The 27,801-nt window shown below is 31.6% G+C and overlaps 1 protein-coding gene across 1 annotated transcript; it reads right to left on the bottom strand.

Moving 5' to 3' along the window:
- Positions 1-1,180: 1,180 nt before the first annotated feature.
- On the bottom strand, positions 1,181-27,662 carry LOC131850767 (heparan sulfate glucosamine 3-O-sulfotransferase 5). The gene is made up of 9 exons (XM_059201123.1): positions 27,432-27,662; positions 7,650-7,690; positions 6,672-6,934; positions 5,829-5,997; positions 3,378-3,524; positions 2,889-3,104; positions 2,587-2,807; positions 2,248-2,405; positions 1,181-1,563 (listed from the first exon to the last, which is right to left on the bottom strand). The coding sequence occupies exons 3-9, from the start codon at positions 6,770-6,772 to the stop codon at positions 1,358-1,360; spliced, it is 1,218 nt and encodes a 405-aa protein (XP_059057106.1). The 5' UTR covers positions 6,773-6,934; positions 7,650-7,690; positions 27,432-27,662; the 3' UTR covers positions 1,181-1,357.
- Between the last annotated feature and the right edge of the window lie 139 nt (positions 27,663-27,801).

Genomic DNA, 27,801 nt, shown 5'->3' with positions numbered 1-27,801 from the left:
AAATATATTGCTCAGGGTTTCGGTGGGTCGGTCTATCAAATCAGTACGCAGTCATTGCTGGTAGTTAATTACTTCTAATACAAATAAACAAATGTCGATATTAAAGATATAGATCTACGGTTTACTTTTTTTTCCAGTAAAATTAGACAATGACTTGAACTATGAAAAGAAAGTTGTCTATGAAATACATTTGTGTTTGTGTTTCTAACGACATCTGATTTAAAAAGTACAATAATAGTGAAATTTAACTTAACATAACTTGATAGTGTACGATATTGTTAGGAAAATCACTGGAGTCTTCCAAGTGATTTTCCTAAAATGTTTCCATAAGAAAAGTATTAAGTTTAATAATATTTGACTGCATTGTCATATGAAAAGAAGAATACGAAAGAATTATTTTAATTTTACTCTTGTAATATTTATTTAAAGTTTTTTAATTACAACCACAAATCAGTAATCTATCCGAAAAACTATTAGAATATGTTCTTTTTAAGAAATTGTGTGTGTATATGTATATTTTAATATAAAAATTGATTTATTTAAAATAATAAATATATGTATCGATGAAATTTCAGATGACAGAGTATTTTATACGTGACACCTGCTACCTTTCATGTACAAAGTTACGTCTGCTACAAATAAAGTTGAATAAAAAACCGTTCGAATTTCATTGTGATTCATCGCCGCCACTCGATGAATTTGTGCAGAATAAAATGAAATTGCAGTCGGTTGCCCGTCTGTGGTGGGTCTGTTTAAAAACAGACTGTGTTGATAGATGCCTACGTACTTTTTAATATTTTTTACTTTTATAAACTGCACTTTACAAGTATTAAATTCACTTTTTGCACTCTTCAACGCTTGTGAAGAATGCATCATATTCATTTAGAGTAGCATCAGAACTAGTGATGACTGTTTGTGAAATGTCTCACTTAATGATTGAAAAGGACTAAGTAATAATCATGTCCATATTTGATATAGAATTACATTTTATTGCTGTATAATATAGTGGTCTACGAAGTAATTTTTTTTCTGTCTAAGGTTACCGGGCTTTATTTTCAAATGTCTAAGGTTGTTCCCTCTCATTAAAAATGTCAAATAAAAATATTTATATATATATACATAATTAAAATAACAAAATTTTAGTTTTAGAACATTCAATTTTGTTGATGTTAGTCATAACTATAAATAAATTAATTTAAGTGTACTAATAATCTACTTTACGCTAGATGTATACATAAACGATTTTAAAAAACTTACTGACTAGTATAATGTTTCATTGATATGTATTTAAGTTACATTGATATGTATTCGATCACAACGTTAAGGTGCTTCCATCATTTGTAGATTTGTCAAAAGACTAGTCTTCTGGCCATCCAAGATCCTCACCTACTAGGTCGTAGAATCTCTGGTTGTGTTGGATAAAGAACTTTCTCAATTTCGTAACGACTGTTGGATCTACTCTAGGATGCTTCCGCCCTTTAGTTTCTCGTAGACATTTGTCTGTGGTATCATTACGTAAGCAATAGAAACCTTTGGTTTCATTGAAGTAGAAATTCTTTCGTCCTGTTTGAAAATAAATAAAATCAGATAATCCTTAAAAATAAATGCTGGCTGAGTCATAGATATCTATCCAAACAGACGAGTGCCTAATTTATCCCTATGGGTAGTCGAAGTATGAAATAATATTAAAACTTTTGATAATAAATCACGTGACTAAATCGCATGAATGGCTGCCACAAAAAGTTCTCGCTAACTGGCTCTACGTTTCTTTTCAAAATATATCAGATTGATTCTTTCCGATTTAAGAAGTTACATGGAGAGTTCAAATAATTTAAGTTGAAGAACTTAAGTTGCGATTACGTAAATGTTAAATAAAAGTACAAAAATTACATAGAAATTTCGTAAGTAGATATAATTTTGGAAGAAATTTATCGATTTAACTGTGACTATATTTTAATTGTAAATTAAAATATAATTTAATCATGTCGGACGTTTAAATCACTATGCAATAATTTAGTTTTTTATTCTCCGTGCCCTATAAGATTAAAAGAAATGAAAACTTATATCAAGAAGTTTGGGCGGTGTGATATTATAGGAATAAATTTTTCTTTTACGAAGTAGGGATCTACAAGTTAAATGGAATGACTTAAACATATGTTAGATGTTTGAATTGGGGTAGCTGGTAGAACGGAACAATAATAATATTATCAATTTCTTGATTGGAGGGTGACTAATAAATAAACATACCTATTTTGTGCTCCAATCCCAAAAATTTCTCTATACGGCGTAGTTGCGGTACTGGGTCTTCAATCAACAAATCGCCATTCACCACTAGGATTTGTTCTCTTGGAAAAACTTCCAGCCATCGATGAAGGTAAGCATGGTATAAAGATATTGCTATTGGTCTGTGGAAAGAAAAGTATACATATAATCTTTATATATCAGAAAAAATTGCCTAAAATTTATATGTAATGAGTGGTGTGGTCATCTAGAATATACGTAGCAAAGACTTTCAGCGCTTATTATGCACACTCTACGACACTATTGTGTAGGCGACAAATAAATTCAAATAGAAATTCGATTAACCTGTATGCCATATTTATTGAACCATCTGGCGAAATTGCTAGATGCTCAAAGGGCTTTGCAGCATCAGGCAGTGGATGGCCAGGAAGTAATGGCTGTGCTGGTGCTGATGGTGTCGCTCGACTTCGTAGCTGTGTATAATCAGAGATGGCTCGAGTGACTGGCTCCCGGACTATAAGGAGCAACCGAACTGAGGAGTTCATCGCTCGCACTCGCTCTGGAACCTGTGTGATTTAGAATGAATGAAATACAATCCAATAATTATGCTTTATAAAAAAAAGATAAATGAGTTATTTCCTTCTCACCTCGGGTGTAACGAAGTAACTTGGACTCTTTTCAATTGTAATCTGCCCTTTAAACGATAAAGGCATTTTGCTTCTATACCATTCCAGACCTAATGCATAGTTCTCATCGCGGTCAAAGAAGTGAACCTCTCCTGAAGCTTTTTGGACCATTGGATGGAGGTATAGCATTTCCAAAAGAGCACGCGTGCCACACTTTCGAACTCCGATTATTAATGCCTACAAAACAATTTACGGATTAATTTATCTACTTAGTGAAGAAATCTATCTAGTAACTTTAAAAAATATATACATATATTCTGTAACCAAATATCTAATTACGTAAATGAAATGGAAAGTGGTTTCTACTAAAACACACTACGACTAAACGTCGTCGTTGTCCAATAATGAATTGCAAAATACGTTTCAATAATTAAAGCAACTTGAAACACCAATTTCTTCTTTCTATACATTTCTGGTACAGTGTTCGTTCTACTAATTACGTTAAAATACCTGGGGGAGTCTACGAGCTGGCCGCGGCTGTCGGGGTGGTCGTAGTCTTTTTCTTAGCGCCATTGGATGATTAATGGTTCGGCTATGGCTTTCTTGGTTCTGTAGAATCTTACGGTTTTCGTTCGCGGCTGACGCCAAGCTCGCCGCCTACGCAAATATTATATTAATAATGAGTCTCAAGTTAGATTAATGAAGAATATTTCCATTATAAAGGGTGGAAACTATTGATTCATTTATTATTACCTATAACGCTAATGTTATACATCAGACGTGGAGTGGTTGATTGATCTTTAATATCTTATATAAATTGCGTTATTTTAGAAACAGACATAAATAAATGATTACTACTTAATACGTAAGTGTTTCTTTAAGTGACAAATTTCTATTTGGTAGTACATATTTTTAATCATAATAATTATATTTACAATGAATGAACAGCTATAATGAAAACTATTCATGTTAAAAACTTATTATTTTTTTAATTATCTTTTTATATTTATTTTTAGGTATATACTATAAATTTATATTATAGAAATTTACAGTATTACTGTTTGTTTTTAAATATATAACATAAAACATTCTTTGTATGTAACCTTATTACAATACCTATACCAATAACGAATTAAAAGGTTTTCCAAATAACTAATTTATGGATCATTAGACAGTTAGTTTTTAGACAACTATTTCGAGTAGTATTTGTATAAATTCAAATACATATATAAATTAGGAATATTTTCTTTTGGACATAATATGCACGTGTGATATTATGGTAAAAATAATTTATTGTAATTATTAAACCTAAATTAACTAACTTAAAATTTAGTTTTAATAATTTCAAATAAATAATTTCTTTGTAGCCGGTCACCACAAAAGAACATTTCCGTGCTTAGGCGGACAGTTTTATAGGTAGGTATCCATGTATGTGTATAAACATACATATACACGTTATTAGCTGTTAATTTTTTAAACAAAATTTATCACTATATTTATTTATATTATAGATACTAAAACCGAGATCATTTCCTTGTAAAGAATATGATTTACTTATTTATTTTAATTAAAGAAATAACTTTTGAACCTACGTAGTACCCGTAGCCTTTTCTTTTCTTTAAACCTGCTTGCGGCATTGTGTAATCATATTTTTTGGTAACTTAATTATGAATAATAAATATGTTAAAAATAATAATTTTAATAAATATAAAAAAAAAGTACTTCAACATAGATCAGGAAGAGAAGTCAGCTCATTTAAACTTCTTTATTAGCTAGGATATGATATAACATATACAGAAAATACAGTCGATGTGAGTACTCGTGACTTTTGTAGTCGGTTGAAAAGGAGGGTGTCATAAAGAAGGGCGGTACACAGCTGTCAGGTTATCTGTGGAGAACAACGGCTTTGAACATTAATTACTGTTACGAGGTTAACGATAGGCAGTGGCTACTAGCTACAGAGTTGTATACATGGAGTTAGACTCGTCCGACACGCCCTAGCCTAGCACGCACCAAGGAAAACCTTGTTCAATGAAACATACCACTTTGGTTGGGTTTAAGATTATCTGTAGTATATATGATTATTTTTAAATGCAAGCAGGTAATTAGTAACCAGTTCCGCTATTTCTGGTTGCAGAAAGCAGAATATCGCAAATGCAGGATGACAGTAACACCTACATATTGGTCATATGCATAAATATGCCACTGCATATTACTCACTGGTACTCGTAGTAGGTATGCTGATATGCTAAGCTAATATAGACAATCCTATATTTAAAAATTAACCAACCATACTATAATCGACAGCTACTTTAGGATTAGGACATGCTTTAGTATATACCATGGTATATAAATAACAATATATATACATTATAAAGGTCAACTAAGTTTAATACTTTAAATATTTGAGGAAATAAGTGATTGATATTCTATATATTTCATAAAAAAATGGTTTCTTATGTACCTCCGGATTAAAAAGTTCGAATGTTCAAAATATGTTATAAACTATGAGGGTTAAAAAGTCACTCTGCACGAATAGTATTTATTAATCACGTAATATATATATATATATAATCACCATCAAAACTGTACTTGTCCTTTCATATTATATTTCAGACTTAGAACTAGAGACTATACTAAACTAGGCTGCTTATGCATAATAAATTGTGATCGTATAAAGAGTGTTTTAACTGGGTGCGGATAAAGGGGGGGGGTTCTTAATAATTTAGTAGTGACCTCATTGCTAGCAGTGCATACCAGATTGAACTCTAAGCTGTCACCGTAGAAACTAAACTAACACTAACTAACAGTGGTGCCCTGCCAGCGCAGACTAGTACGGTCTTTGGCTAACTGGCCTTATCCTTTATTTTACTTCTCCTTATCCTGATATTACTATGCTGCATTGGTGCCCTCCCAGCGCAGGTGAGTGCTTAACATAATAACGCTACAAGAAACAATTACCTGTATACTATAGAGCGCGCTGTCATATAATACATGGAAGGTGAGGAAAAGCGAAAGCAGCGTGACTGAGAGGAGGGCCGCGGCAAGTTTGGGCCGCGACACCCCTACCACCAGCACGCAGTCCGCCAGCTCGCCCTCTGCCGGCCGGAACGACGATCGGGGCAACCATCTAGATTAACAACAATGTCTGTATAACAAACCTGACATGACTGAATGACAACAAATTGGGACCTGGAATGAAACTAATGTGGACTATAATCCTAGCTAGCAATGTGCTAGCAAATGTAGCATATCAGGTTGACGCGGTTCCCCTGGAAATCATTGCGATAAATTCCTAAATTTGTCACGATGGACTAATTGACCTAACCTCGTGTCGTCTTATCATACTTCACTGGTGTCCCGCCAGCGTAAACCGATAGCGCAGATGGGCCACCATTTCATTATCATCAATTTTAAAAAATTATAACATTTTTAACATTTTACTGAGTTAAAGTTAAGTTAACAGGTTTCAGTAAAAGAGTGTATACTATGTGTATACTACCTATGGGGGCATGACATATCAATAATTACAGAATATCAACACACGTGGTGTACCACGTCCAGTGAACACATAAAGATGATTTCGGTGACCCCTACCTATCTAGTCGTTTAACTTGAAAAGGTAAACACGGACCGAAAGAAAAACTTTCACATTTATTAGTTTAGAATACTTAATAGTATTAATAATAGTCGCTGATGCGAGTAACATCGGATATATTCCGTGGGGGCAACACCGCCGGACAAAGCTAGTTGAAAGATAAAATCAAAATCTGTTATAATGTAATTAAATTTTATAGTACTCACAGAATATCGAGCGGCAAAGATTGCGAGCAACTCCTATAGGATGCCTCGGGCCGATGATATTTAGATGGCAGTGATTGACTCATCTGCGGGCGCGACTCCATACGGTTTCCATCGAATTCTAGGCAACTAGCACATTTTAAATATAAAATTCATTGCCATCGCTTCCTCCATCTAACATGTCTGCATCACAGTCATTGCTTTTTTATAATATACAGAATAATATGTAATCCTGTTATGTTATTTGTAAATCTCTTTAAATGCACCTGTAAAGCGGAATAATAACAATAATTAATAGTTTTCTACTAGAGAAACCGACTACTACCTACTTCTACTATTTCAATATAACTAAGATGAATGAATCTTCCTTGTAAGCCAGTTATTAAAAAATAAAATATACTATACATTATTTTAAATTTTATTTCACATACATGACATATTTTTTGTGATATGCTACTTATATTAAAGCCGTAAAGGACAAATACAAACAGAAGTCTGTCATAGTCTGTAATATAATTTCATGAGCCAAAAATAATTTATCTACGAAACCTCGTTACGTCTCTAGACAGAAAGAAAGAAGCCACTGATTTTACCAATATTAAAATATAAAAACTCCAATTCAAGAATATTAAAATTTCAATAAAGAAGACGGTTCAATATATGTAGTGCATGGAATTCAATGTTAGCTATATTAAATATATATGTGTAAAGTTAGATATGCTTCAAAAAGTCCGAAGTGATACAGTGAGTGTTTTTTGTCCTAACTATCAAGTGTTTTTCTGAAGTAGGTAGTAGTGAGAGTGTACGTAGAAAAATATTAAGAAATCGGGTAGACAGGTTCGTCTGCTTGTAATATTTGTTTACCGCCATCTCCAATCGACCCTTGACCGACTGAGCTTCGTAATATCGAAAGCTCTTAATATTCTCATGGTAACTATCCCATTTATATTATGTATCTGGTGAATTACTGTTTTAACATACCATATTAACATATCCTTAATCCTTATACGCTTCTCCCGCACCTGCAAAGAAAGAAACCCAATTAAAATATATGGCTAGCAAAATAAATTACAAGCATGTTTAAAGAAAGGTTAAATATCGGGCACGCGATAAATTGAATGAAGCGTGGTAATTTTCCGTAGTTTTCTTAATTTTACTTTTTACAAAAATTAGTATAGATAACGGCAATATCAAATATCACTGTCAACTACAAGATATTTTGCTATAGGCAAAATGCACAGTAGGTACTCATAATAAGGATTTTACGATTTTATGTTTACATTTGTTTAATTAAGTACATTAATTAAACTGAAATACATTTAATAAGTAATTTATGGAGGCACTTTATGGAGCCTTATAATTACGGGAACAAGAAATAAGCCAACACAAAGTTTCTAGCTAAATTCTGTGTTTAAATTAGCATTAACAATAAAGTTGGAGAACTTAAAGTTTACCAAGAAATCACTGTAGCTCCCTTTACCAACGTAAGAATCATGTGTCGTTCTTTAGGACGTTTTACGACTTTGAGGTGAAATAGGAAGGCTTCACACGTTCTCACCTTTGTTCGGCTGCACTATATTACTACATCACATAAAGTACGAACGTCGTTCGAGCGTGGCCCATATATTCGATGTACAAATGAAATTTGTCTACTTCAATGAAAACTTGCACGTTTGTGGGATTTTTCTTCTTTCTTTCACGTCGGAAGGTTGCAAGGTTATTCTGACTTATTCTAGTGACATACAAAGAGCAGTTACTATATACACAATACACTTTTTCTTCTATCTTTTACTATGTAAGTCAGTTCTATTTCTTTTTATTTATATACACACAATTCATTACAACACAAAATATCTAGTGACGGCGATTAATCAATTAGCAAAATTGCTTGGCAGTATATTTCTATATTTTTTGTTTTAAAACATTCATATTAATCTTCGTGCTTTCATTACTTTATATATATGTATTATTGATGTAGCTGCAATTTTGTACCCTTCAAACAGTGAAAGAATTTTTTAAATCGCTGAAGCGGTAACTTAGTTTCATTCCTCATAACACATTTCGCTCTCACTTTCTAATATTGATATAATGTAATGTAATCTATTAGCCAGAATAAAATATTTCAGTAAATATTTATAAATCTTATATTAATAATTTATAAATCTTATCAATCTTAATTAGTTTCTATAAAAGTAGAATGCATTAGGTGCTTTAGACGTATACAATATATTTCATCAAAGTCCGCTTGAAACGAAACTAACCATTCTAGATTTGCATTTTTCCATAAAAACAAACTTCCGGCCTCAGTTAAGTGGCTTTTACGTCGACGCATAAAAACATCTTGGTGTTTCAAATGTTTCCCCTTTTAACCACACAGGGTGGAGCTGGGCACAACTTGTACCAAATGGCGTGTATTTAAAACAAGGGATTTATGCGCCTATTTTAAATTTATTCGAAATGAGAACGTGGGCCCAGTGTTTTATAAACCACTGGGCCTCAACGTCCACGCCCTGACTTAAACCAAAAAGATTATGAGTTCGAATCTCGTTGATTTCAAAAAAACTTGCTGAGAGTTTTTATTTTTTTTACTGATCCAGTGAATGAGAACATCTATAACAAACGAAAAATTATTCCGAGAGACAGTAGTAAGCTCTCACCCGGCCAAGTTTGATTCTAACATATTTAATCTGATATAAGTCGTGAAGGTATAATTATATCATATACATATACTATTAAATATTCTCTGGTATTTAAAAAGCTTGGTCGTCTAAGGGTTTAGAGCCTTAACCTTATTTCCTATGGTCGCGGGCTCTATACATGCACAATACAACTATACAATAAATATACTGTTAGTATGTGTGTAATGTTGTAGGTACATATGTTTTCTAGGTATATTATCTATAGTAATATTATAAAGAAAATTAGTAAAGTTTGTGAGTATGTTAACCGATTTTGCAAACTCTTTTCAATCAATAGAAGTTGATGTTATGAGTATACTATATTTTAACTTGAAAAAAGTAAATACATTTCGTGGCAGTCGGTTTTGCGAAGTAAGTCACAGAAAAAGCGGTCGAACGAAAACAATTCTTACTTTTTTACTTGAGACAACAATGAGAAATATATGATGGTTCTACAGAAAAATTATAGAATTTGGTAATGCTTATAAAAAAGTTAGCGACAGCATATGTCTAGCTAATCTATATAGGGATGATGATAGATAACTATTATGAATTATTATCAATTGTTAAAGAATGGTTAAAGATATAATATGACAAAGGGGTTCGGAACCGAGACATATGTATTATGTTAAGTGATATTTCTGTTAGACGTCATTTATCATGTACAATTCGTCAGTCTATTTATTTATAAATAATCTGCTTTACCACCAATTTTATGTAAATAAAATTCGTTTTCTACATTATGTTATTTGGTTGGTTAGTTTAAAAGGTACTTAATAGAAATATGAAATAAGCGAGAAAATTTTAATATTATTTGGCTATCGCGACGTTATTTCCTGACTACCAAAGTCTATAAATAAATCATAGCACTCAGTACTAACCGAACCACAGTCATAATTTCATCACAAATAGAAAGCCTACCCGTGTCCACTTTGTTGGGTGGTAAAGAAACCACCCAACGAATCGACAGGGGTAGATTAGTGCATACATATATATATCAACACATAAAGTTATTTAAGCAAATATATTTGTCCGTGGCTTAGTGCTCATCGTACAAGCGCTACCTAGTCTCTTACTCGACGAGTTGGGATAATTTATCTTGGTACATTATTCAAAACCTAGGCACCACTTTGTGAAATAAATAAATATATATATTATATACAATATAAATTTGTCAGTTTATAAACGTATGTAAGAATTTTATTTTATTATCGACAGCCTCGGTGGTCTAGTGGTTTAGCACACCGCTTTACTATCCGATGGTCGTGGGTTCGATTCCTCGCACGGTACAAATATTTGTATTCATGAGTATGATTGTTTGTATCGGTCTGGGTGTTTTCTATGTATAATATGTATTTATTTACAAAAAAAAAATGTATCCATGTATTTATATCAGTTGTCTAGTACCCATAACACAAGCTCTGCTTAGCTTGGAACTAGATGGCGCTGTGTCAATTGTCCTGAGACATTATTATTATTATTATTATTATGTAACAAATAATTTATATATGTAACAAAAGACAAAATGTGTGAAATTATTATAAAGACTTTAAAAATCACCACATTTTAAGCAATAAATATTAATTTCATTTCATAATCTTTTTTGACATGCAACTGACAAAATATATGTCGATTTTGGTTACTCTTATAATTAAACAGTCATTATTTGTATGTCAATATCGGGTACGTAGATTATTTACAATAGGAGCATGTCAATTATTTATTAATGAAATATGTATCGAGACAATATAGGATCTTGACCTAACATGTCGGTTCAACTTATCGGATACCAAATTTTGTCGTGTGTATACAAAGGATTGTTTACATGAGAAAGCCATAGCAACCGCCATAAAAATAATTGACCCAAGTTTACAAATACAGAAAGGAGTAATATCAGTTTTCTAAGTATAAAAGCTTAAAGATAAGTAAATGTAATTGAAGATGACTTTAAGACAGTTTCTGGTATCCTCACAACGATGTTAGAAATAAGGTTGGTTTTCATTTGATGAATAAATTTAATATTAATTTGATGAGTTTAATATTTGACGACACTGTGATAAACTGAGCTCGATAAGGACAATGAAATTTGCTTCTCAAAAACTAAATTTAGCGAGAGAAGTACCTATATAAAATTTGGGACTTGTTTGTCGCGAGAAACGAGTGTACAAACTCATTTAAGTAGGCACCATTACTTTTTATTTGAGAGACATCATAGTAAAGTTAAACAATTTCATTTATTTTGGAGAAAAAAATACCATTTACAAATGAATATTTACTATTTCATATATCAAATAAGCAATCAATAAATTATTTGTAATAAAAGATTATTATGAAATTATTAAGTTTCATGAGTTATTCGATCTTAACATGTATGTTTCACCAAGAATGTATTATATTTTATGAATTTCAAAGTTATTTCGTATAGGTACTGAAAATAATTACACTCGTTAAAATATTTTTTCAGTATCTCTACAACTATATACATATTAATAAAAAAGTTCCCTCTCCTCCCGCCCCCCTCCCACACACACATCTGTCTGTATATTTACAGTAATCGCAACAAGTACTGAAATTCTCATGCGGTTTTTATACATCACGGTTGCATTCATTCATCATTGCTGAAGAAGTTTTAATTGTATAATTCGTTAAACTTTTGGGTAAAAATACTAACGATACGAAGCCGTGGAGTGTCATTAGTTATATCACAGACATGATAATATTACATAGTTATGTTATAAATGAATATTTTACAATAAAACTAACTGTCGTCTTAAATTATTCAGTGTGTTTTTTTACATACCATATTCTATAATGTATGTTAAATACATATTTTTTAATTGTACATCTCTAAACTGGTAAATAAAATAATAATAAGGTACTAAGAAAGTAGTCTCCGTTTACTTCTTGGGAATTGTGGGAAAATGTTTATGGGAAAATATATAGCACAGATTACTGCGTATGAATTTTAATTATTACGAAACATTATTCGATTTTCCCTTTTTATTTAGGTATGTAATTCTTTTGTGTGATGTTTATAATGGAAAGGTAATCCCGTTTCTTGAAAGTGGAAGAAGAATGAAAGTGACTTGATCTACTTTGTTGCATTAGGAATTAACCACGATCATTTCGACGGAAAACCCCGTGGAGTCTCTGATAGTGTATAAATACTGGCTACACTAACAAACCTGTCTTCCTTTATCTATACAGTATTGAAATGTAATATAACATATTTTGTTACAAAGATACATAATAATATGAATGTACGCTAAAACTTAACAAAATTTTAAATAAATGAAGGGGTTATTTCACTAGATTATATTGTACCTAAGCGCTGCCGACGGCCAGGGCTACAGGCGGTGAAGGGCAGGTCAAGGTCCGATGCACTGGCCTGTATATTTAGTTACACTCGTACCACGAGTATATGTATTCCTATCGTGTCACGTTACTGCTATTTCTAAGCAAGGTCAGATTATCGGCAGCCAACTATAAATTTATTAGGGTTCGCTTCGTGGTATGGGTAATTGTAAATATCGATTGCAGATATCATTAGGGCTCCGTTCTCTTGAATTGTTGATACAACTAGTCTCCAGTCACGCTAGAGAGTGTACATGAAACTATATTTTATCTAAATTGACTTTTAGAAATATTGCTGAATAGTTTGATTTTTTAATAGGGAGCGCTATTTGAGGAACTCTACTAAGAAGAGGAATAGGTGATGTGAACAATTGCTCGAAGTGAATGAAAGTAATAACAGGCGAAATGGTATGAATGGATTGTAAGTTTGGGTCACAGGTTAGTTTGAATCTGCTTTGATATTTCATTGTTTTTGCTTACTTCAATGAAAGACAACCATTACGTTTATATGTAGGTATGTAAATTTAAGCCAATTCATAAAACATATTGTTGTGAAAATTATGACAAAATAGTATGGACCGATACGAGATTACCTCATTACATAAAAATATTGTTAAAATTGGTATTGAACTATGATTACATTGTTATATATAAAGTATTCAATATAATTAATTATGTTGGTTAACTTTTTACATATTTTATTACATTACTGCGTCTACGTGTATTTGAAATCTCACCATTTGAAAAAGTACAGTATAATGTGGAATATAGTAAGTATATGGAATAGTCTATTGAAATATGTCTAGTTATTGGGCAAATTAAAATTTATACAACGAAAATATTGTAGACATTAATGAATTACAAAATAAAGTTCAGCGAAACAGTAAAGTGGTGACGCTGCCTAATTAAAGAATGGAATTGGCTGGCGAAAGCTTTCTTTTTATTGCCAATCATAAAAAAGCCATTTTGAGTCCAACACCAATTATGTACGTAGGTATCTAGATTTTATTTCTTAAATTTTTCTGTAATTAAGTTTTCTTTTATTACTTAAATTAATTTATTGAAATCAACATTGGCATCCGCATGAGTCTGTGGACTTAATAACAATATATTTTATGATTTCATGTATGCATATTGTTGGATTACGAATCCTTATAAATTAATATATAAAAGAGAGAGTGGACTGTATTTATTGAAAAGAAAATAAATATTGGAAAAGGAAGTAAAAATACGATTTCGACCTGGAAGAACGTCTTCCACACTCCGAACACTCCAAAGTAAGCAATGTAACACTAAACTTACTCACCTTTGCTCAGGAACGTCCCGATGTGTAGTACTGTTTAGTGGCCACGCACTCTAGAGTGTATATTTTCATCAAAAACAATTATATTGTGTTAAATAATTACTTAATTATCTTGTTTTATATAGATAAAAATACGGAGCGTCCTTTTAATTCCAGTTCTTATTTTCAATTGTTTTATTATTCTTTTTTTGAAATTTAAGTGGCCACATGTTTTTATATGTGGCCAGTATTATCGAGCGCCCTTTGGTCCAGTAAGCAAGCCGGTGATACAACCTGCTTAGACTAAGCAGGTTCGGAATACGGAACACATATGCATTTTGTAATCTCATTGACGGCCTCGATAGTCAAGCGGTTTAGCACACCGTTTAGCTTTTGATGATCGCGGATTCGGTTCCTCGCACGCTGCAAACATTTGTATTCATATGTATAATTATTTGTATCAGTCTGAATGTTAAATATGTATTTACTAAAAAATATATATTTTATGTTAGTTGCCTAGTGTATACTAGGCACACACTATATACTATAACACAAGCTCTGCTTATCTTGAGACTAGATGGCGTTTTGTGAATTATCCTGAGATATTGTTATTAGTTATTGTGAATACCCTAAAATGCGATGTCATTCCTGAGATTTTTTAATGTAATTAGAATACAAGCTTACAGCGCAACTGCCAAGCATCAGCGGTAAGTGCTAGCGTTTCCTATATACAAGAACAGCACTACGACATCATGTTATTCTGTGAGGTCCGTTATATCACTAACGCGTACACATTCAGTTTCACAAGCCAGTCTTGTACTTCATCCGAAATTTAGCTTACAAAGCAAACTGCTTGGCAGCTAGACGGAGGTTACTATGCAGATGACTTTTAATAAAGTCTAACTGGATGTAAAGTTGCCTAGTATTTCACGGCTATATTACCTTTCCTTTAAACCTGACCTTCAAGCTTACTGCAACATATGCTCACGCTTAGTTCGAATTCCAAGCCACAAACGAATGGAGCGACAACCTGAATTCTTGCCTTCATTACGTAACACAGTGATTAACTATACTAATATTATAAACGTGAAAGTGTATCTGAGTATCTGTTTTTTACCTTTTCACGGTTAAATGACTAAATCAATCTTAATGAAATTAGAGATGAGAATAATTTGTACAGCCAGAATGTATACAGGCTACCTACATGAAATTAGACGAAATTGCAGGCTTTTCCTGGTAATTTCGAATTTAATTTAAAATGTTAATTCTGAGATTATTATGTTCAATAAATGCTAAATGTTTAACTAAATCTCTATCTGTACTAATAACTCATAAATGGAATTGTTTTTCTTAAATCTCACAATTTAAATAAGAAAAAGAATTGGTTGCAATCAAGTTATATATTTAATTCCAAGGTAGCAAGTCATATAGTCATAGGATGTTCGGAACCCTTTTTGTGGCAATGTATCTAGAAACTTAATTATGTTCAGTAATAGCTGAAATAATGATTAAAACGAGTTGCATAAATGTATTCATATTATGCAAAACTCTACAAATATAAAGGTTGTTGTTATTAAGCACGTCATATGTAATTGTGTCCAATATATTAACAGGGATTATTCAACCGTGTTTTCATTACGGTTGGCATTGGCGTGGGCTTTTTATAAATATAAAAGCAATGGCGTGCAATTTACAGTTACGGCAATTTGCGCTTAAAACCAATTCTGATTTTGGTATATTTTATTTATGTTATAACCATATTTAAAAAAATAGAAAGAAATTTTTACAATACTTGATTATTATACAAGAACTACATATACAAGCTTATTCATAAAAGTAAGTTTGGAACGTATAGTTTTAAATGACTGTAAGTCATAATCATATCCAAGTACCTATTTACTGAAACAAATCGAATGAGTCAAAGGTTTTTCAAAAGCTTTCCTTTATTGGAAAGTACATTTAGCTATCTCCAAGCAGTAATAGCAGAACATATAATTAGTAAAGATAAATGTAATATCGACAGATATGTTAAGCTAGCCAATCTGTCCAAAACAGCCCACACAATTTATAAACTCTTTCAATACCGAACCGTAGTATCCTGGGCCAAGAAGACTGTATAGTAAGGCTCCTTGTGGAAGTGTTATAAGTGAGCAAGAGAGATATTTACATCTGGGAATGGGCCAACATTACTATTAAGGTTATGAGTTATTATACTGGCGTCAGTAATCCTTTTGAATACTGGTATCCATAATATACCACCTATCTTAACTACTTAACTTCATACTATATGCTTAATCATGAGACCATCTGGAATCACATAAATAACTATCTGTTAATTTGTTTTTTTTTCTTTGAAAATAACAGCCCACACTCCATGTCTGCCCTCGTGGTAGTCAATCTTCGCGATCAATTCCATTCAGATTCATTCAAACGTGAAAACGTAACAGTCACGATGGATACAAACGTTTTAGTATTTACAACATTAGTATGGATTTTCTTGTACGTCATTTATAATACAATTCAAGATGTTCATAAAGTAAATGGCTTGAGCACCCTTTTCAGATGTTTCATAAAGAGTGACGTGTACACATCAAGGTTAACTACGACATCACTAATAATCCGAACAACTCTCAAAGCTCTCGAGCCGTGTCGTCGAGATCCGGCGCCATTGTGACGAAAAGGCCAGGTTATTTAGTGAACAAGTGGGGCCCCTGAAAGGTCGGCCTCTGTATCTCTATTGAAGTGTGGAGACACCTTTGTCCAATAAAAATAGGGGACACTGCCTTTTTCACTTGCGTTCTCCATTTATGTGAACACTTTTCTGAGATAAACATTTTTGTAATTTCAAATTGGTTCGTAGCGTACTCGTATTCAATAAATATTTAATTTCACCTAATAGGCAAAGGATAAGCTGGATCAGATTACCGCAGAAGCGTAAATATTATATTACATTGAAGCAGATATGTGTTACATACATTTACGTCAAGAAATTGTTTATTGTCAAAGAAATTAAACAAGAATTTGGCAAAAAATAATAACTGCTATTTAGGGTTTTTTATTCATAATATAATATCTGTTATTTTCAACTTAGTTTGGTTTCAGAGGTTAGACGCTATTGCGATATACGTCTATCTATCCGTCTTCATGGAACAATCTACCATCAAGTCAAACTTATTCAAATTTAAAGGTAACAAAAATAGAGACAAAAGCGTATCACTTTTCTTTTATAACATTAGTACATATGTAAAGTCATCTATTAAGTGATGATGACCTCGGTGGTCTAGTGGTTTAGCACACTTTACAACCGATGGTTCCGATAATGTCGCGGATTCGATTTCTCGCACTGTGCATATATTCGTATTTATATAAATAAGGTTGTTTGTATCGGTCTGGGTGTGTTCTATGTATGTTATGTATGTATTTACGAAAAAATATCTCTATTATTTATATCACTTATCTAGTACCCATAACATAAGTTCTGTTTGCCATAGGACTAGATGGCGCTGTGTTAATTGTCCAGGCTTATTTATTATTAAGTAGGTATACACTGTGGACTCTCGACGCTCAGGTAAAATCTTCCATAATTAATTTGATATATGGGATAATCTACCAAAACTCTGGTTCATAAAAATAAGATGTGAACCCGACCGTAAGTACTCGTACTATAATTATTAGTATCTGCGTTAGTTATTATATACGTACTATCTAATAAGGATATATAAATAGAAGAAATGATGTAAGATCAGCCCCGAAGGTTTGTATCTATTACCATAAAATACGGAAGCTATAAAATGGAGCTTCCACGAAATTTGGTACGTGGCCAGGGACGTCAATCGTATGAGAACCTTTTTAGATACTGTTTGAATAGTTATAATGTTTTCAATTTGAATGAAGGGATATTAAGGACACATGTAAAAACACACATACCGTCATAACTTATTATAAAACTACCTGTATCCGCGATTTCGTCCGCGTGGAATTTAGGTTTCTTTTTCTAAAATTAAAGAATTTTTCTAAAATAAAAGTAATCTAAGTTACTTATTACATCAGCTACTTGCTTATAAAAGTCCCATCAAAATCGGTCCAGCCATTTCAGAGAATAGCCGGAACAAACAGACGGACAAAAATTGTAAAAAATGTTATTTTGGTGTATGTAACGTATTTATATTCATATGAATGTAGTAAAAAACGGTTATTTTAACATTACAAACAGACACTGCAATTTTATTTATATGTATAGGTAATCTATTACTTGAATGAATACAATGCGTGGACTTAATTACAGTTTTTACTTTTGTTGTGAGGTATCTGATTTTCCAATTGACATAGTTACCAAAGTTTATTATCTTGTATTATAATAAAATAATAAACTTTGATAACTATGGTCACTAAAATATCCACACTTGTGGCGGCGTGGTGGGCCGGGTCATTGGGCTCCCTAAAATATGGTCGAGCGCAGTGATGGCTGGCTTCTCCGTCATACTCGTGAACAGGTGCTGCTTGTAAGGACTGGTCTGCTCTTATCACTATGACTGATTTCCTCTTATTAATTGTTTAACCAGTTGGTTGTATATTAAATATTTTTCTATTTGAGTATTTAATTGAATTAGTGCTAATTGGTAGTTTGTATTCACACACTTAAACTTAAAAATGTAAAGTAAGAATAAAATTATTTAAAAGAGCAACACGCAAGTTTCAAGCTCGTTCTTCTTGTGATGAGAGAGCTTTCCGAATGAGCGGTAGATTAAAAAAAATGTGATGACTATTCCAAAGTCTATTTGAATAAATGATTTTCTATTCTATTCTATTCTATGCTAGTTACTGGTTATAAATTGATATATGAGAGCCAAATTGATGTAATATAATTTTATGAGATTTATATTTTGTTCATACAAGGTTAAATATTTAAAAGTGTGGCAACCCTGTTTGTGGCTTAGCGTCGATACTATTATAACGGGGAAATATGAAAATGAACACAACTGAAGAGGTAAATATATGTATCTATACCCGTAGAACTGGTAAGTTCATGTGTATATATTCGATTCTGTTTATAGATTCTATTACTCTTTACAACTTCAATGTTCATGTAGATAATTCTGGATATTAATAAGTAGTTACAATAAGTTTTGGTCATGTTAGTATACAACTCAATACCAAAGGTGTCAATATGTATGTTCATATGAATAATTCTGACGTATAATTTTATTACTTAAAATTTCTGTATGATATAGTGCCACATTGTCTTACGAAATTTAAAGAAATAAAAATATGTTAAAAGAGCTTTTGATTTTTTATTTTCACAATTCATTGAATAACCTTAAAAAAAGCACTAAAACGTTCATTTTTAATCAGTATACGATTAGGTATGTCCAAAGGCAGTACATTCGTAATATATGCTATAACGACCATGCTGCAATTATTATTATTGCAGCATGGTCCTGACAATCTAGTCTTGATTTCATCCTATGACAAGTATTTTCAATAAGCCGTTTTTGTTTGTCGAAATTTAAGTACGTGTGCATGAGTTTGTTTATATAGGACGGAGCACTTGATAGGTATGGTGAGTTATTATGTTTGTGTAGGACAAGCTAAAGCAATTATTTTAACATATAGATGGTTTTTATAGATACATGTGGTTACTCTTGACCTCGTATACCGTATGTTTTATAGCACTGACATGTCAATTGTGCTTTAAAGCTCACGTGACTTGTATTAATCGTTATCGTTATAATGTTGTTTATAAGCTGTTGTAACATTGTTGTTTAGTAATAACAATTTATAACACTACATTGATCGTATTAATAAATAAGTACTTGTATTATTTTTATATATAATGAAAACAAATGCGTTTTACTTTTTTAATTAGTTTGGAGAGAATTTTTATATTAACAACCATTTATAATATTTTTAGATTATATAAAGCCTTGATCCAGCATAATTTAGTTATTTAAAGTTGATTAATTTCTACACACCTGTGGCATATTTTTAACCAATTAAAAGCGCATAAATGAAAATAAAACTGGAATTATAACTCAATTACTTTAATCATTAATTTTCAGAACAAAAATTATACAATGTTATTTAAACCTAAATAGCAAGTCATTTGCAGACTATAATAAAATCTTAACTGGTTTTGGCCAATAATTGGCTTTAAACATAACCTAATCTAAAAATATATATAATACTTGTTTGTAAACATGATGTAGTGAATATAATAAATAATATGTAAATAACGCCCCTTACTGTTATTATTCGAAAAGTTTTGATTGTAAGAAAGCAAATATTCGTCAATATACTTCGATAGCGTATACAGATAAGTGAGTGTTTACAACAAGAGTATAAGTTACATATTCGCAAACATCGATCTCAAACACGCGCGCATTGTACACGCTTAAGTGGTTTTCCATGACAACAGGGAGGAGTGACGGCCTCACACATATAATCGGCTTTTCTTTCAAAGCTTTACAACGGAAATGTGTTTTTTCCAACCAACAGTTTGTAATGTGGTTTTTGCGGACGATATTTTACTGCTTTCTGCAAGCCTGAGGGATGTTTTCGTGCTTAGAGCAACGGAAATTGAACGAATACAATTGTAAGAGCGCTAAAAGTTATATCAATATGTAAATCTTTATAGTTTTTTATTTGTGTGAAGAATATTCGATATTTTAAACTGAATAGAAACTGAAAAGAAAATATATACATACTTTAATAAAATAAACTTAATTTAAGAACGTTCGAATAGTTATGTTTTGTAATTTTAGGGCCAAATTGCATTAGTGCCGTTTTCGTTTTAGAGAAATTAGTGTGTAGGCAAAATACATCAAAGTCTGGCTGCTTAATTTAAGATTATTGAACTCTTTGTTTAAAATTGGCAATGGTTGTAATTAAACTATTATTCGAAATATTTATAGGAAAAGGATCTTCTTCAAATAAATGTTCTTTGATAGTGTATCATCCTTAGTAGATATGAACTAGGCATATATATGAACGCAGCGATATATGTAGAATTCACTCCAATTTCCTGCCACACAGATGGTGTATGGATTTAATAAAATGTACCAGTATTTTGTCTGTAAGGTACTCGGATTGGATTTTAAATTACCTGTTCAGCGAAACGATGTTGGTTTGACATCGTCGTTCTTGGTTTTTATTAGAAAATACTCAAGTATGTTAAGCGTACCATGAAAATTAAACTATAATACATCTTCCTTTCATCATCAACCGTTACTACCAAATCTAAAATAAAACATAATATTAAATCTACAATATAAATAACAATAAGAGAAATACCATAACCTGTAAGTATAGGCACAGATAACCTAATATTAGTATAGGTATATGGCATAATCGAAAAGGTAAATTTGATTTTTTATAAGTGTATGTAATAGAATTACGTTAATTAACATATTTTGATTTAAAATAAACGGTTACTGAGTGTATACAACTGAACTCTAATATAATAATAATATACAACTTTTAGTATTAATATAAATAAAACATAATATTATTTACTTTCTGAAAATTTAGGGAATTATTCATATCTATACCTCCCTATATCACCTTATAATGAAATTAACTCTAGAACATATATAAAACAACAGACAAATAGTAACATTTGGGAGTTCAGTCACCTTGACCCTATTCTTGCGACTCGACTAATCTCTTACGTCACAATGCTTATATTGGACCAGTTGTACGGTTTCGTAGTTTATTGAACATTTTTGCAAATTAGATATAGGTACAAGGTTAGTCTGTAAAGGTGTACCAAACTGTATACCAGATGGAATTCTCATGGTACTGAACCACAGGCTCACCCCTACTACGTTGGATTCAAATACACCGAACGGAACGTAAATAGTGCCTCTGACTAACCTTTATATAACTTATACTTATACATCAAAGTCTGACTGCTTAATTTAAGATTATTGAACTCAACTCATAACTATATTTATATAATATTATATATATATAACTATATTTGACGACCTCGGTGGTCTAGCGGTCTAGCACACCGCTTTATGTCCGATAGTCGCGGGTTCGATTCCTCGCACGGCACAAACATTTGTATTCATAAGTATGATTGTTTGTATCGGTCTGAATATTTTCTGTGTATAATATGTATTCAAATATGAAAAAAAAATTATCTATGTATTTGTATCAGTTATCTAGTACCCATAACACAAGCTTTAGCTAGCTTAACTTGGGTCTAGATGGCGCTGTGTGAATTGTCCTGAGATTATTATTATTATTATAATATATAGACAGATGTTATTATTTTAACAGACATCTGTTGTACAAAGCCTTCTATGGTTCAGGTACGTGAGACTTTATATTACAAACTCACATCTATTTCCCTTCAGAGAATAAAGACCGCCTCGCGCTTTTAATCTTCTCAGCTCTCTGCATACTCATACATCTGCAGGCAGATTTTTTTTATTTTACGATCTTGTGTTTATGATATTGTTGTGCCCATGGGTATTCAAAGTTGTTATTTCACTATAACATTCAATAAATAATAAAAAAACATTTCAAAATCATCAATATTATCTTAAATGTTCCATTAATCTTTTAAATATTTACTAATATATCATTCTTAAATATTTAAAAATAGTAAAATTATCTGATTACACAAATAATGAGTGCGTAGCGATTTCAATGTTGATTATCGCATGAATCTTACATGTTATACTGTAATTATTTATATAAAATAAAACATCCATTCAAAACAGCAACACATAAGTTTTTTGCTCATTCTTCTTGTGATGAATCTTGTAATGAGTTTATTTGGATAAAGATTATTTCTATTTCTATTTCAAATATAATTTTCAAATTGGGACCTAAAGGGACCCTTTAATAATATATTTTAGTCATCATATTATATTTTTTTAAGCCTTTCAATTTTAGGTTCTTAATTTTCAAATTCATTTATATAACAATGATCATATATGCTTCTTGGTTATTAATTCAATACTCACAGGTGTACTTTATTTATAGTAGCATAATGTACCTTTTCCGCTATTTTATGCATAATTGTACTAGATTAGTTAACTTTATAATAATATGATAGTTAACTCAGGATTACCATTTTTATCACGGAATAGCGTTAGTTTCCATAATATAAGTAGATATATAGTATAATAGATTTATAATAAATCCGTTCTGTCACCTGACTATAAAATCCTAAGCGTATAATATATCTAGCAATCCTCTTAACAACGGTAGGTAAGCATTCATTTGTATTCAAAGCACCATTCCACGTAATTTTGATCTCATTTGAATACAGCGAATAATAAAAATATTTTTTATAACATATATTCTTGTTGTTGATATTTAATTATGTATTTTTCAGATATTATGTAAATATAACGAATTGTTTTTGCAGTACATAGGATTTTTAGGTAACATTTCATTTCATATCATCATTACATAGTATAAAATAAAGTTGCAGTCACTGTCTAACCCTATGTATGCTTAAATCTTTACAACTACGCAACGGATTTTGAAGCGGTTTTTTTAATAGATAAAGTGATTCTAGAGGAAGGTTTATGTTTATAATACATATACACCCGTGCGAAGCCGGGGTGAGTAGCTTGTTTATTAGAAATAATAATACTTAACTATATTTATAGTTGTCTTCTGTACAATTTGATTATTCAAATGATATGACATTGATTAGACTAAAAACCTGTCAATATTTATAGTTAGTAGGCGCCAAAATATCATAATCATTTTACATTCATTGTAAAATCTAACTCACATTAGAACTATTTTATATATTTAAAATATCTAGTCATCAGTGTAGACAAGAAGAAATTTCGTACAACCATTTTATAAGGCTTTTAGTGGGTAAATTGGAAACTTGTATAGTATCTAATATTATACACACGGTTGAAGTTTCTTTGTTTGGATATTTGCAGCAATCTTCAGTATCACTTATCCAAATAGAAAAATTCCTTTAACGTTAAATAGCACATTTATAGAAACAGAAGATGGCTATATAACATCACGCTACGACCATAACAGCAATGAAAATTCAAAATGATCAGATAGTTCATATTATTTTGGTGCATGGGCGTTAGAACTTGCACAAAAGTTCATGAACAAACTTAGGTATGTATTTTTCGTAGGTATAAAATTTCAAAGCATCACTGGATAATATAAAAAAACCTGGATAACTTTCTTGTTCAAACTTTTAGTTTTCTCTAATGCTTCTAAAAGTTTCGATCAAGATTATAAAGTTGGGATCTTGTCGGGAGCTGCAATTCAGTCGCATTAGTTGATACGGACCAGATATAGTATGCTCTTTGCTGAACTGATTCTGTATTCGATTTAGAAAACCATTTTTAAGCATATCTTTGCTTGTAACTTTTTTCAAAATTATTGTTAAAACAAATTCAAAAGTATTTTAATTATTTTCACTTAAAGTTATTAGTATAGTAATTGTAAAGATTTAGAGATTGTGAAAATGCAAGAAAGTTGAATTGTTTTGGAACTTCAACGAATGAACAAATTATGCGCATTAATAATGCGAACAATTTGTTCATTTGTTTGTCAATTTTTCTTTTATTTGTCAATTTTTTTTAGTAAAAATTCTATTTTATGAATATTATATTATAACAGTCTTCTGATAACAACGTCAAATAAATTCCAGATAAGTATAGACTAATCGTATTATCAAGGGGCAAAACATTATGAATGTACTGCCCCCTGATAACATTAACTCTTTTTACGATAATCAAGTAAATAATATACTAATAATTAGTTTAGTATTAACATGTACAAGAGTGTGTCTGCAGACTCGCTTACAAGGATTTTGTGACGATCCTCATAAATCTCTGTCACGCGGGAATTCTCATGGTCGCATAAATTCGTGCCGAATGTGGAGAATATGCGTACTCGGAGCTTATTATTGTACGTGCGTATGCTATATGACGGTCATACAGTCACAAAAACATAAAAAGTTACACGTTGTACATAAATAATATTTATTTTAATTGGGCGCGTCACGGCTTTGTTATTTACTATCAGGACTTAATACAAATTAATCCGAGAAACGGCAGTAGATTTGCTCTTACTTGGTTGGCTTGGTTTATTATAAATACCCAGCTTAATAAGTAGTCTTAAGTATTGCGTTCACGCGTCGAAATGATTGACAATGCATTTTATTTATTACACCATCTGGGATAAAATTCATCAATAATATACCTTTTATTAATATAATGTCGAACTATATGCGCAAATATCTTCAGTAAATAATCGTAATTGCGTTCAATTAGCTCCGTTGCTTTAAGGTATCGTAATAGCGCTGTGGAACAAATGAAAAAAATGTTTCTTGCGTGTTTGCATGCTCGCAAAATTTTTCTGCTTTCACTATAGAGGATTTTTGTGAATTTTTTACGTTCACTTATTCGATACAGTACTGCGCCTAACAAGTTTTTCATAAAATACGAAGCGAGCTACTTAATATGGAATTAGGTTTCACATCGCGCTCGTGACTTAAAAAAATAGTACGTAGGTACTCGGTATATAAACCAAATTGCCATTAATTTTTAATACTATAATGTACTACGTCCATGGCAGCCATGTAATAATACTGCTGCTATTCTGGATAAGAGAGTTCTTATGTTAAGCCTGGTGTTTATTAAAAATGCACTTATCCTTATCGTTCTGACACTAAAAACCTATAGGTACATTCCTCATATCAGAAATTCGAATATGAATGTTAAAAAAACAATCCTAGCGAATTAGGTACGACGGGATAAATTCACTAAAAAATAATTCTGACGCTATCCAGAGTTATAAAGCAATTTGATTTCAATGTCGTCTTTTAATCACTTATTGGTCTTACTAGTGCCCTATGAGAGCATACTATTTTTAAGGTTGTAGCATTAGATGAACATATTGGATTTCAAGATCATAAGTGACAAGTACCGTCGTCTCTTGGATTAATTTAGCTTATTATCACACCGAGATATTTTACAATCTTTACATTGAAAACGTTTGACAAAAATAATTATTTACCCGTATATTTCTAAGATTTCTTTAGACCCTATATGTATAACCATGTTTAACAAATATTTCAAATTAATTGTTCCATCCATTACGTGAAACCTAAAAATAGTTAGTTTCACGTGTTTTACGATTTTCTTGCATGTAATAATAGAAACCGAAATGGTCAACTGAGCATTTAAATTCAATGTCGGGTTGTGCGGCCAGGCCACTGTACCTACAGTACGGTGCACTTGGCACATTTGTCATGCCTGAATAGGTAGTTTCGCCGTATTAACATAATGTCCGAATTGCATGTTGGTCTCAATTATATTCGCAAATTAAATTTATTTACAACATTAAAATATAACGAGGCTATAAACATTTCAGGAGACACGTGAAAAGGTCACATTGAAATGGCAGTGATTTGGATTTGAAAGAAACGAACCGAAATATTATATATGTATATTAATATAACATAATATAAGTATTTTAATGATATTTATGATGTTTTTGTGTTAAATAACATCTATAATATAACAGTATCAACGAAAATTAATTATTCGGATATTAATTAAGAGTATTTAGTCTTTGATTTCACGAAGTACCATGAAAAAATCAATTGGTTATACATGTAAAAAAAGTAATCATTAATAATTTTATTATTAATAAACATATTAAATACTAGTTAAAGTAAACATGTCTTTTTTCGCGCTTTCTTTTCGTAGATCTCGAAACAAATTTTTGATGAATCCTATCTCACAGTAATAGGCAAGTACTTACTTTATATCTTATGTCTCTAATTATACTGGTGGCTGTGCATTTATTAATATTTTTTTTTAAACATTGCCGGTAGCAATTTCGAATTTGCAGTTTCGATTAAATGACCATCAGATTCAAATTCAAAAACAAAAACATAATTTGTTTTTTATAAAGAAAATATATGGTAATCTTCTAATATAATTGTAACTCCATTCTAATAACTTAGAAAGTAATATTCTAGTTATAAATTGTGATTCACACTAATGAAACGATAGATAAGCCTTGTTTGCAATACAAATGCCGATTTTCACAAAACACGTTGTATTAAGCCTCTGTTCGTTGTTACAGCCGTGAAGAGATAAATAACGCGGCAATATGACACTAATTGCTACGGTTTACTACGCGCTCGCTACGCCGTAGCCCGGTGCTACATCACGGTCATTGGACTATGCAACAACAACGATCTCGTAGTAAAACTTTTAATTCTTATTTATAATAAAATTGATTTAGACTACTGCGCTTGTTATTTAATATGTAAGTTTTAATTTAAACATAATTATGAATTTTCTTCCGGCAAAAATCGTACAAAAATACGTAAGAAAACAATACAATTTATTACATATCTACGCGGATCTAATTACAAACTTTAATATACAAATTAAAACTGGATATACATAGTTTTGTTTTTGTGATACTCACCGCCTGGACAGCCGCCTGAAGAACTGCAACCCAGCTTATCACTTTCACATGACACAACAAATCTTTATTTTATCAGCACTCGTGAAAGATGTTTCAGATCGTCACTGTTTATATATTGGCAATACTTGGGTATACTCGGTCGAATTGTACTTTATGAATGTCAGAAAGAACGATTTGTTGTTGGGATATCGACGGCTGTCATTCGCGTGCTTGTGAAGACAGGGGGCGAGGTCGGCGGGTCGGTGTCGACTGAGCCATTCGGCGCGCACCCGCGACCCGTTTGCCGGTCGATATACGCGGCAGAATAAACACGCCGTACTAGGATGGAGAGTAACTCATGGTGTTACCAGCCTCGCCGCGCGGCACCCTC

This window comes from Achroia grisella, unplaced genomic scaffold (genome assembly GCF_030625045.1).
Source record: "Achroia grisella isolate CSIRO2021 unplaced genomic scaffold, CSIRO_AGI_Agris_v1 utg779, whole genome shotgun sequence".
NCBI classification, from domain to species: domain Eukaryota; kingdom Metazoa; phylum Arthropoda; class Insecta; order Lepidoptera; family Pyralidae; genus Achroia; species Achroia grisella.
This window is presented reverse-complemented; position numbering and strand designations above follow the sequence as displayed.

What these genes read in the sequence shown, in the direction of transcription:
- LOC131850767 (XM_059201123.1), bottom strand. Translation starts at nt 6,772, where the DNA reads ATGGAGTCGCGCCCGCAGATGAGTCAATCACTGCCATCTAAATATCAT. An exon ending in GTTACTTCGTTACACCCGAG is followed by an intron (nt 2,808 to 2,888) that starts GTGAGAAGGAAA and finishes TAAATCACACAG; the next exon opens with GTTCCAGAGCGAGTGCGAGC. An exon ending in TCAATAAATATGGCATACAG is followed by an intron (nt 2,406 to 2,586) that starts GTTAATCGAATT and finishes TTCTTTCCACAG; the next exon opens with ACCAATAGCAATATCTTTAT.